The 12,610-nt window shown below is 46.1% G+C and overlaps 1 protein-coding gene across 3 annotated transcripts in view; it reads right to left on the bottom strand.

Moving 5' to 3' along the window:
* The window catches only part of LOC114432213 (partitioning defective 3 homolog B-like), a 96,575-nt gene that overhangs the window by 12,246 nt on the left and 71,719 nt on the right, over positions 1–12,610 (bottom strand). For all 3 annotated transcript variants that reach the window (XM_028400087.1, XM_028400086.1, XM_028400089.1), the window contains exon 22: positions 9,333–9,444. In XM_028400087.1, the coding sequence (XP_028255888.1) occupies positions 9,333–9,444 (112 nt within the window). The remainder of the gene's footprint in view (positions 1–9,332; positions 9,445–12,610) is intronic.

Raw genomic sequence — 12,610 nt, 5'->3', positions numbered from 1 at the left:
GGTGTGAAAACCATCGACTTAATACAAACTGAAGGCTGACATGCAACATCAGATTCTGCAGCACACATGTGGACATGGTGTAAGATTTCAACAATACAAGAAGACGTTTAAACAAACCCTCCCTGGAGGCAGGAGGAAGAGGAGGAGGAGGAGGAGGAGGCAACATACAGTTTCAATTATCTGTAATCTGGGCTCCGAGTTTTCACATACAAGCACAGGCTCTGTTTACTCTACGGACATTTCTATGGTCAAACATGCCATACGCCAGTGTAGCGTGACACATGCATGCTGGTCAAATACACAAAAGGCAGGCAAACGTATAACAACCCTGCGATGTGCACATAAGCAAATGTAAAGAGGCAAACAGTTTGATCCAAACACCCACACAGACAAACACACAGAGCCCAAATGAGTTCATGCCGGAGCGCTCTATTGCTGTTTTGCATGTACGTACGAGTTCAAACTCATTCTGCATGTCAGTGGATGGAGCATTACCAGATATCATTAGCATGTCTCTGTAATGTAGGGAGCTCTAATGTCTCTGAACGAGAGCCAGGAAGTGAAAGCACATCAGAGCCACGGCTGGGGCAAGGCTGCTACTCTATTCCATAAAATGGCTTTGTGTGTGTGTGTGTGTCTAAAGTATATTTATGCTAATATTGTGGTACTCATGAAGAATTGTGTGTCTTTGTGCGCAGTTTTAATATGATGTCAGGAAGCGAACACTCCATCTTTGGATGTGTGGGTTAGATAGGGGCCATTATGCAAAGAGATGCATAATGTGAGGTAAAGGGGGCATTAGTCTCAGCGAGAAGCTGGGACTCAGGTGGGAGACCTTCTGTGTGTGTGTGTGTGTGTTTGTGTGAAGACGGCACAATATGTCTTCAGTATAAAGTCACAAAGAGAAGGCAAACGAAGAGAATGATGATGAGCAGAGGAGGAAATGTGTGTTTAGATAAAATGAGAGAAATTCTTTGTCCATTGATTGTATTAACATAATAGCCTGCAGCCGTAGGTCTGGATGATCCCTTTATTAACTCACACACACACACACACACACACACACACACATTATGGATGCCTGTCATATGGATGCTTTTCAGACGGAAGCCCATTTCCCCCTAAATTAGACAGCCGGCTTTAGTACCAGATGATTGAAATACTGCTGCAGCGTACAAAGACACACACGCAAGTAAACAAACCCACAAAACAAGTCTCTGTTTCACCATGGCAACGGGTAAAAACGGCAATATGAAATTCATCCAGGTTAGAGTGAAAATGAGGTTGAGGAAATGTGTGCGTTATAAGTGACAAAAGTCACATTCACACACACACACACACGATGGGGAACTTCCTGTTTCTTGTGACATGTGGTTAAACCCTTATCAATCAGAGCATCTTCAGGATTCTTTCAACAGATTCTCATCAGGGAACGGGAACCAGCTTAAACATAACAGACTAATCTCTTTTCCCCGCAAAGTGTATAATTGTGTCGAGTCACTGCAAAGCGCCGCCATTCACCAGTTGACAAATGCTCTGACAGAATGCTTGGCGCGTGTGTGAGTGTGAATGAGCAGAATGTCACTTTTCCATTTTTCCAAATTAGAAAGCTATGCCTCGACAGTGCCAGATGATACGCATTGAAACACACACAGCACTCAGCTCTTGCAGCACAGCTGTCGCATTCATCAGAAAGTATTGCCAGAGCTCAGGAAATGAATTTCTTGGAGCACTTTTGACTGTGCAGTAAAAATTGGTGATGTTCATATATACAATAAGCGCCAAATGAGAGCCCAAGTGCTTTGACACAATGCCTGAGCGCCGCTTTCACTCTCTGTCTGAGATGCTACGATTTCCAAGGCGCTTTACTCCGCAGTCTCTTTTCAAACAGCATAATTAGCCTCCTGTATTGCCATCCATCCATCCCTTTCTTCCCTCCCTCCATCCATCTTGGATGCTAATTAAGCATGCGTCTCAGTGTGGAGCCTCTGCCTGGCGCCCCATGCCCACCTCCTGTTGGCATCCTCGCCCCCCTGTGCCCCCTGCATCCGACTGGCACGAGGAAGCGGAACCCACGTGATATCCGTCCTCCTCCTCCTCCCCCTCCTCCTCCGCTTGAATGCGATAACATTTTGCTGACTCCCCCATGATGGCAGGAGATAGAAGAGATTATACTGAGCTGGCAGAGGAGGGTAAATGTGCAAATATGTGGCATAAGAACACAAACAAAGCAGGAGTTTGTGTGCCAGGGTGAGCCTGAGCCCTGATGCCACCAGTTGCTGCAATACAAAGAGTGATTAAGGCTTCTGTTGGTGATTTTAAATGTCGGCCTACATCTGTAACACTCTCCTGAGACGGCTTGTTGGCATGGTTACCAACTAATAACCAACTTTTACTCAGAAAGGTCAAAGCTCCTCTTTCATGCTAGTCAAGTCTCACCCGATGGCACACAAGATTATGTCGAATTAGGAGGCTGCATGTGTGTGTGTCTCTCAACCCTACTCTCAGTGTACACTAAACACTCCCAACACCTGGACCTAGCTTAGTCGGAGCTCGTTAGCAGCAGATGGCGCACACACACACACACACACACACACACAGGGACCAAAGGTTACACATACCCAGACTGGAATGCAGTGTATTTTGGTAATAGGCCAATCTGCTGGTAATTGTGCTCATTGTTAGTGTTTGTTTAGGTCTCAACTCTTGACCTAAGGATGGGTTTTACATTTGCATACAGTTGGGTTCACTATGTGTGTGTCAGGATGAAGCTGGTAGACTCATCTCATTAGCTGCATTACACATTTATAAGAGTAGCTGACATTTGCTCCGAGCACACTGTTCTATCTGAATACATCTTCTCTGGTTTCAACTGTTAACATAAACTCTAAATACATTCAATGTGTTTACAGGCATCGGAGCAAAAACAAAAAACTAAAAAAACTAAATACGTCCAGCAGCCTGGGAGAGCACTTGATTTGTTTAAGTGGATATTTCCCAAAAACATCTTAGAGGCTCTTCTCTGTTACATAATGGAGCTGTCAGTGTGTTGACTTCTGCATGTGTGTATCCTGCTATCTCACAAATCTGCAATCAACAACAAGTGTCCTAAACCTGTTCCATGTGTGTGTGTGTGGCCGTTGCCATGGGGTGTTGTTTATACACTTTGAACTGTCTCCCTCTGTGGGTGTGTGTGCCTCCCCACTGTTCACTGTAATAACATCCAAATATCCCCGTGAGTGTGCGTACGTGGCTGGTGTTATGCTTCCCTCCCCAGGTCGAGATGCCCCTGAAGGTTTGTGACAGGGCATGTGAGGCAGAGCACGAGTCTGAGTAGTGCACGCCTCAACCACACACACACACACTCTGCTGAGTCACATCTCCACAAAGCGTGGGTTAAAGAGTCTTCAGTGGATGTGGGGGCCGGTCTTTGATGACTGAATGCAGCACCTCATGCCCTCCGCTGGCCTGCTGCAAATGTCGTGAGGTCGATCGGTTCGACCTTCAGAGGCTTTGATGTCACTTCAGAACTGCAGGGTGAGCTGCTGCCACTTTAAAGGGTCAGTGGTGAAGTCTGAGGGAGGATGGATGTGTAGATGGGCAAACAGATTGATGCTGGTTGGCATGCTAGTAGCTAGCTATGAAGCATCTTCTTTTTTTTCCTATCTTTGTTGCCTGTTTCTGTGTCTTCCGCTGCAGGATGGAGCACACGCTGATGTTTTTGCCAGCCACACAGCCTCCTGGTCCCTTTGCCTCCAAGCTCGCCGCTGGCACTAATTCTCCTTTTTACGAGGAAAAACTCATCCCAGCCATTATTTAGAAGCCCTTTTGGCATTCTTTTCTGATAGTTGTATATTTACAGTGGATATTTCTGGGGTTTCCTGAGTACATGACAGAACTTCCCCACTTTTCCGTGGTGTGACTTCATCAAAGAACGTCACAAATGTGCGCCTGACCCTGCCCAAACATTGCACTTTGAAGTGGGGGCAGGCATGAGTATTGGAGGAGAATGGGAGATTTCTATCAACTTGCAGACAGATCACACTCTGCAGTTTGCCCGTAGGCCACAGACAAGCTGTGGGGATAAAGACAGACACCAAATAAGTCCCTGTAGGCCTTTGTTGGCCCAGATGGAGAGGAGGGAGAGGAGGAAAAGGGGGGAAATATCACCCGGCTGCTGTGCAGCATTGGAATGAAGTGACTTAAAACAAAAAAAAAATAAGCAGAAATGTGGAGCCTCAGGGATGAGACAAGGACAGAGAGGAGGAGTCCGTGGATGGAATCACTCATTGTGACTTTGAAAAGAGGGAGAAAGGTGCTGTACGTGTGTGTGAAAACTCTTGATAGCAGTGGGTAGAAACAGGAAGCTGGAAAGAGATGTTCACTCTTGTCTTTGTCTCCCAGGAGTGTGAGCCAGAGTTCAGCCTGTGCCTGAGATGGGAAGATGTGGACAACGGGGAAGAAAAGGAGAAGCAAAACAGCGAAGTATGAAATCCTGAAGGAATCATGAACCTGTTTTACTCATACACAGGGAGGAGTGTTTTAAGTAATATATGAGCCTGAAGACAAGATTATGGAACAATATGGACAGATGGATGGATGGAGAGGAAAGTCTCTTGACCACTGCAAACAATCAATACACTAATGGTGCAAGATAATCTGATTGAAGAGTAAATCAATTAGTCTCCAGAATATTCATGAAGCATCAGTTCCTCATAAGGCCCTTTTCTGCTACATTTCAAGGTATTAGTGCGGGAAGCAGTTACATTGCAATTGGGGAAGACTAAAATGAAGACAGAACAGTGGACTGTCGGGGAAATCTCAGCACGACTCGCACTTTATAATTATCACCTCAACCCCCGACATTAACAGAGAGCCGTCTCCTGTAAGCTCTGCCTCCTGCCGCCTTCCTCCTCTGTCATTTTCCTCCTGCTCAGCCACTGTCTGGTCACAGTAGCTTGTTCAGGGGGGGAGTTATTCTGGGGTGTTTCATCCAAACACTAACTTGTGGTGGGAGCTGTGTAATTTCATAGGCCAGAATAGAGCTGAGCCTGGTCCACAGAGTCGGCCTTTAATCAGCACAGGCTGCATGGGGAGTGTGTGACGGAAAGTCTCTGGTGTGTGAGGGAGATCTCTGAAGGGGGTTAAAGAGGAAACTAGGATCAGTAGACTGCATTTCTTGTAATTACTGAATTACATTGTCCTTAAAAAGTGTGTGTGCACAAGCGCCTGTGTGTGTGTGTGTGTGTGTGTGTGTGTGTGAGCTGCCAGCATGGATTTGGCTGAAGCCTCCTGCAGTGAAATGAACTCTTGAAAACAGCTTCAGTTTGGCCAAAGCTGACGTTTGCAGTCCTTTGATGATGGCTCTGTATGTGTGTGTGCACATGGAGTGTGTTCTTTATGTGTTTGTGGTGTGTTACCTCTTAAAAGTCTGTTTTAAAATGTATGTGAGCAGTTGGTCAGATTCTGCAGTGTGTGCACAGGTGTGTGTGTGTCTCTCTAAAAAAGATGCTGATTTTCCTATGAGGATTCTGTGTGTGTGTGTGTGTGTGAGACAGAGTGACATGGATGTTGAGTGATGGTATTAGGTAGCCGGCTATTCTTCTTTTTCCTCATTATAACAGTGCAGGTGCTCTCCAACAAACCTCACACACACACACGGGGCATATGCTAACCTGATTAACACCAACATTAGACAAACATTAGTGCAGCCTCCTTCCAAGAAAACACCCCCGGACCAGCTGCTCTCTCTCTTTCACCTTCTTCCATATGCACAAACCAGCATCTCGGCCTCCCACATACTCTCACCAATTCATCTTCTTTATAACTTTTTATTTGGGGGGGAAAGTTTCTAATTAATCGGCCAGCAGAGAGTGAAGGGAGAGAGCCTGACAAATGAAGTCGCATCTTGATGATTCTTAATTGGCTGAAACTTCTCCTTCTCTTCTTCCCTCGGTCTTTTTACGTCAAAGCTTCCCATCTGTCTCCTGCTCGTGCCACATCTCTTCCCGTCTTTCCCTTTAAGGAGCTGCAGAGTCCCTCTCACACCCATGTTGTATTTGCTCCAATGTTTGTAGGAGTCGTTCCTTTCTGTGGCGCTCACACACACACACACACACAGCGAGGCTGGCCTGCTGCTGCATCCATTACACCTGTGCTCTGTGTTAGTTTGTGTGTGTGTGTGGCCGCAGTGAGGGCCGATGTGTCTCGCTGGTAAACAACTTAGATGTCAATATCTAGGCACAAAAAAAGCCTGCAGACACACTGTGAGCTGTGTTAACAGCCCATGTGGAAGCCTGCCATTCATGATAACTTTCGGACTTTAATACCGAGATGTCTTTCTTTCTTCCAAAAGCCGCCGAGTTCACAGACGAATAACTGCGCATTCATTAGGACAGTGGGCACAAGAACCATTGGGGGGGGGGGGGGGGGTTTGCCTGTGGGCACAAAGCACCCCGCGTGGATCACCAGTGCCGGCGCGCACGTGTGTGTGTCTGTGTGTGTGTGTGTAGGCCATCTATCACCATGACAGGCTGCTGCATGTTTACTTAATGATGTGGGGGTTTATTTATGAAGTGATGGCCGACGTGTGGGAGAGAGAGAAAAAGTGAGAGAGAGAGAGGAGGGAGGGGGGGGAGATTGAGACAGCCCGAGGATGTGACATTAAAATATCATCAAGGTGATGGATGTCCGCGCACACAACATTAGAGAGAAGTACAAAAAACAGCTGCGCAACGGATGACAAGTCGTATCTGGACTTGTGTAAGCGCTCTATGTGTGTGTGTGTGTGTGTTTCATAATGACTCTGAGTGTGTAGCTGGCTGCCTGTGCAGTTTTCTATGACTTCTCTGTTCATTAAGGTGTCACATGTGCTGCCACTGTTGTTTACGATTCACAGGGTAATGAGTTGAAGATAAGATGCATGAGTTCACTTGTGTGTTTGTGTGTGTGTGTGTGTGTTCCTCCTGGTCTGTGTGCGTCTTTGTTACACAGAGCAAACAAGAGTGAGTGTGGGGCTCGTTCCTTTTGGCTGACCACGTTATGCATGATCAGATATGATCTACGGCCACTAGATCTACCACTGTAATAATAAATATATCACGCACATCCTGGAGATCCAAAAATAACCACAAGGGGGCAAAAAAAATGTAAATAGTGGAAGAAAAGACAGAGAACAACAATAGGGAACTCCCCCAGACAGTCATGCACACACCTTGTCCTCCTAGAGAAAGCATCATGATGACCCCTGATCATGCTGTCATACTGAGAGGTTCAAGCTCAGGTTCGGGCCTTAAAAGCTTACAGACGCTACTCAGAAGCTAAAGAATATTATATATAAGATGGATGAAGTGCAGAGTGAAAGCTCTGGTTCACATCATCTTGACCTCCTACTAACTTAACGCATAGCCAGAGATTGGAGAGGTGGAGCAGGAGCAGACCTCGGGCAGGTGGACGCCTTCACCTGTCAGTCAGCATGGCCCCACCCTTAATTGGCCATAATGTCTCTTAGCATTAACATGATCTACTGTGGCTACAGTTTAAGTCCAAAGAATTTGCCCTTTAAGATGTGCTGTGAATCAGCCTCCGTCTGTGTAAAAAGTTCTCTTATCAAACAGAGAAATCTGCAAAAAGAAACTTCTCATGTACTTTTGTTTTAATTGGCCATCAAGACATTACAGAGAGCCTATCATTAGCATATTGAGAAAGCAGACAAGAGAGAGGGGACAGTGTGATTGGCATAATTACAAGTGTGACCTATCCACAGACAGGGAACATGGAGGACGGGTCGAATTAGAGACAGATAAGACAGACAGAGACACCGAGGGAGAGGGGTTAGAGGAGAGAACCCAGGAAGGGTCATCAAGTCCCGTTTTTTGAAGATCACACACACACACAAAGAACTCCACCTCGAAGAATAGATATTCTAACCACGGTGTTTTATCCCAGCTTTCAGGTGAGCAACTGTAGACACACACACACACACTCATATTCTCTTTCAAACATACAGAAAGCACTCAGAGCAGGAGAATGGTGCTCCTGGCCTTGTGTTAGAGAGCTTGAAAAGCCTATTTAACCATTCAAGGCTACAACACGGGCTGAGTGAAAAAAGAGCAGCGCGGCACGGCGGAGGTGGCGGCGGCGTCTTAAAAAGGCTGATCAAACAAGGCCAACGCAAGTGGCACGCTCAAGTGGCCTGCATTCACCACACAGAGAGAAGGAGAAAGGTAAATGTGGAGCAGTGAATGGGAAGGCGTGGGCACCGATAACTCCACTTACTGTGACATTCAACAGTTCTTGATTAAAACAGCGTCAACATATTGTTCTATTATCATCTTTTTTTTATGTTGCAGATATAACTTCTTTGATGTTTTACTGTTTCTGTTCACACTGTGTGTGTGTGCAAGCGTCAGTGGAGTGTTTCATTATCGGGCTCCTCAGGGGAGGAACCAACTGCTGCTTTGTACCTCGGACGCCGCCGTCTTGGGCAAAAAATAACAATCCGATCAGAGGTTGCACCTCATGCTCGCTGTGCTTTAATTGTGTGAGAGTTTCAGTAGCGACTAAGACACAGCAGAGACTCACAGACTGCCTAATAAAGACTGGTGAACAGGGTTTCTGCTCAATAAACACCGACTACAATTCAAAGCCAGCGAGGAAGTGAGCACAGCAGGAGGAGGCAGGTTGGTGTCAGGTGATCGGGTATCGGTGATGCTGTCAGTAAATCCACCCCGTATTTCCCAGATGCCTTTGCTCTGTTGTGTTGTTTAATTTAAAATAAAGCCAGCTCTGAGGAAACGTTCACAAATCGCTGTGGCCACGTTCAGTGAGTTGGATCAAAGTGTGATTTTCTGCATCTTTGGTCTCGCTTATTTAAAAAATCCTGTTTTAAAATGGGTGATAAATGGCTATTGATTTCCATGGTGAGTATGCTAGAGTGTACAGAGGTAAATGAAATGATTCCTCAGGCTGGATCAATACAGGTTCAGGGACATTTAGCAGTGCGGCTCGGCCTAGGAGAGGAAACTACCACCGCGTTGCTCTGAAATCAGAAAGATAAAGACAAAGCTGTGCTCGAAAGCTGAAGGGAAAGCTGGATGGAAATGTCACTGGTCTAATAGATCTCTCCATAACCTCGATGAGGCGAGAGAGCGGAAACACATCACCTCCAAATGTTAACAAGAGAGCTGAAAATAGCCCGAGAGATAGGCACAGGGGGGAAACAGGCGGGCCTCACAGGAACACGAGTGCTCAGGAGACACGCTCGCAAACACATTTTAACAACATGTTTCGGGACAGACTGTAGCTGTGCTCACAAGCAGGCGCACACTCACCCGGTGGGGGTCGTGCTCCAGGACTCGGCGTCGTGCTGCGTCAAGCTCCTCGTAACCTGGAGCAGCTCGGGCTTGCTGGTATTCCCTGCGCACCCCCTGGAGACGCTGATCGCTGCAGAGAGACGGAGGAGGAAGGGAGAGTAAATAATGACGTTCAGAGGCATCCTGCATGTTAAATACCACGCCTGTAGAGATGAACAGTTTCACTTCAACTCAGTCTGTGCTTAAATCCACCAGCACTCTTTGACTTCACAGTGACAGTCCTTGACACAGCGCAGGAAGGCCGACAGGCAGATAATATCCACCGCCCCTGAGAAGACATCAGCGTTGGAACTTTTTACAGCTGACAGAGAAAACCAAGCATGAGCTGAGGCAGTATAACGCATTTGATGGATGTGCCTTTTTTACTTGAAAGCCACAGAGAGCGAACGAATGGACAACTCTGCACCGCACGGGTGGTGCTGAAGCTGACCTTCACAGAAAGTGACCAAAAGTTCAAACTGAAGAATATTACAGCAAAAAAAAAACATAAGAACGGTGAGAAGATTAAAACTGAGGACAGAATGGGGCCAAAACTTAAAGAGAAACATCATCATGCTCACTGGACCTTATTGTTAGATAAGCTACACACACCTACACACACACACAACAACAACAGACAAACAGCGTGCGCCTGAGTGAGCACAATCCTTCAGGATGTGCTACCAAAGTATGACACGGCGCTGTCGTTTATCTGTGTTTACTGGCTGCAGTGGAAGCAGGTATCTAATGTTGACACTGATATGCAGTTTCGTTTGCCGTTTCGCCCTCAGGAGATACGTACGCCGCATAAAAAAAAAAAAAAAAAAATATGTGACAAACAAAAAGAAAAAGCTAACTTTAAACCCGACCTCTGCATCCGTCAAACTAACAGCTACACACAGGAAGGCCTTTGTGTAACGCACAAACACCCACACACGGCCTTCGTCTGACATGACTTACATTCTAATGGTCTGACCTCCAGGCAGATATTGACCAAAGGAGAGCGAGAGACAGAGAGCAGACAGAGAGGTTCATTAGTGAAGTACATAGTTTACATGGTTAAGCCTCTCCTGCGACCCTGCCTTTAATTAGAAAATCTGGCTGTGTGTGTGTGTGTGTGTGTAAGAATACAATCTCAGGAATGTATAAATGTGTGTGTAGATTAATCATTGTAATATTTAGTGTGTGTGTGTGTGTGTGTGTGTGTGTGACTGTGTGAGAGAGATACAACGCACACTCCTATGCCGGTATGTTGATATGGAAAGTGTTGCTATCGTTCTATCAAACGTGTGTGTGTGTGTGCGTGTGTGTGTCCCTGTTGGCTGCCATGAGGGAAGAACTTTCCAAACTTTCTTTTGCTGTGATGAAAAGCTGGCGCCTCTGCTTCATAAAGATGAATCTCTCAGATAGCTCTGAGGAGGTTTGTGCTAATTGTTGCTTCCTGAGGTTGGTTTAATGGCTGATTTTGACACAAAGCTAATCAATACTCCCCCCCCACCCCCAGGTGTAGCATGCTATATTAAGATATTCACTCTCTTATTTCTACCCTGCCCTCTGCCGGCGCCAGCCCTCACAGAGCAGATGCACACGGCCAAGTTGTGACTTTTTATTTTTTTTTTTTTTTTTATAAACATGCTACCCCTCTTCTAGCGATCCCATTAGCCAATCCCTGGGCCCGTAATTAGGCCTGCCATTTTGATTGAGCGTGCGTGTCGCTCTCCAAATGAAACAACACTGTAATTATCTCATTATGCCGCGGCCTCCATCACTGACAACGCCAAATATTATCATATTAATGGCTGAAGACAGAGGCTGATTCTGGATAAAACATTAGAGCTAGAGGGGGGGGGGGCTTTGGGTTTTTGGAGTACCAGTTTGATGGGTTGACAGGTCTGCAGGCTGCTTTCCAAACAGTGAAAGAAGAGGGATGAAAGGGATGAAGGGATGATGTCCTGGCCTACATGTGTGTGTAAGAGAGAGAGAGAGGTAGACTTCCTGGTTGTCATCAGCAGCTAATAACTGCGGCTGTTTGCTTGTCTGCAGCATAAACCGTTCCGAGCTTTATAATGTTGCTACGCTGACTCCACCTCAGAAATGATGATGATCATTTAAGCATGGTGCATTTTCCTTTTCCTCTGATTGTGCAGGTTGATCTGAGAGCGCTGGAGGAGAGACGGGAAATGAAAGACGCGTAGCATAAAGACTTGGAAAGGAGTAAGAGCAGTGGAGAATGGGATGGAGAACAACACCGGCAGTTAAACGAAAGTGAGTGGGAGAGAGTGTGTGTGTGTGTGTGTGTGTGTGTGAGGAAAGCAACTATCCTGCGGTGTGAGCCAGTGTGAGGGCAGACTAATTAGGAAGTGTGCACTACCGCCGGCTGGTGTGGCGACTTCTTCTTGCTGCGGCCAGCTGATTTAAACACAACACACTGGAGGGGGAAAAAAAAAAAAACTCAGGCAGGCAGACAGGCTTCTTCTGCTTTGCTGCCTGTGTGCTGGAGGTAAGCAGACATCAAAGTACATGGTCAATGTTTGCTTTCCTGGTGCAGCATGGGGAATAGACTCCAATAGACTGAAAGCAAGGGGAAAATAAAAGAGGGGTTTTTTTTATTGATGCCCTCCGAAAGCATCAAGAAATGAAGAGATTTACAGTGTAAGCTTCACCATTTAAACCCCTAGACTGACAAGAAACAGTTGATTTTCTGCTTGATCTGAGCTCAGCTGCTGCTTCAAATCAGTCCAGCGAATCAAGCTGATGAACTCCAGTTATAATATATCACAACAGGCGCATTACTCACTGTGTATCTGCTGTTTGGCTGTCAGATAAGTGCACAGCAATATCAAAAAATAACTTGATTAACTCCACACTAACACTAGCCTCCAGCCTCCGTCTCTGTAACTCACTGTGGACACGGAAAAAAGCTGCCTGAATGCAAAGAAAACCACGTTTTAATTGCCTGGATGCAGCTTAATATGCAGGCTACACTAATGATGTGTTGTTTATCGAGACAACAACAACATTTCCTTTGAGCTCCTCTCAGCCAGATGCTGTCTGACAACTGAATCCTTGGCAGAAAAACTGGAAGATATATATTTTTTTGTGAAACATGAATTCCAGTGTCTGTCTACATGGGGACAGAACTGGAGCTGTACAAATGACCTCACTAATCTAGATCCAAATAAAACCATGTAGCATCTTTCCAAAAATACTCCCGACAATTAGTCGAGGCTGTCGCCGGTGATTTAGGGTTTGTCACA

The sequence above is a fragment of the Parambassis ranga genome, chromosome 2, assembly GCF_900634625.1.
Source record: "Parambassis ranga chromosome 2, fParRan2.1, whole genome shotgun sequence".
In the NCBI taxonomy this organism is placed as follows: domain Eukaryota; kingdom Metazoa; phylum Chordata; class Actinopteri; family Ambassidae; genus Parambassis; species Parambassis ranga.
Note: the sequence above shows the minus strand (reverse complement) of the source record. Positions and strands in the feature narration are given on the sequence as shown.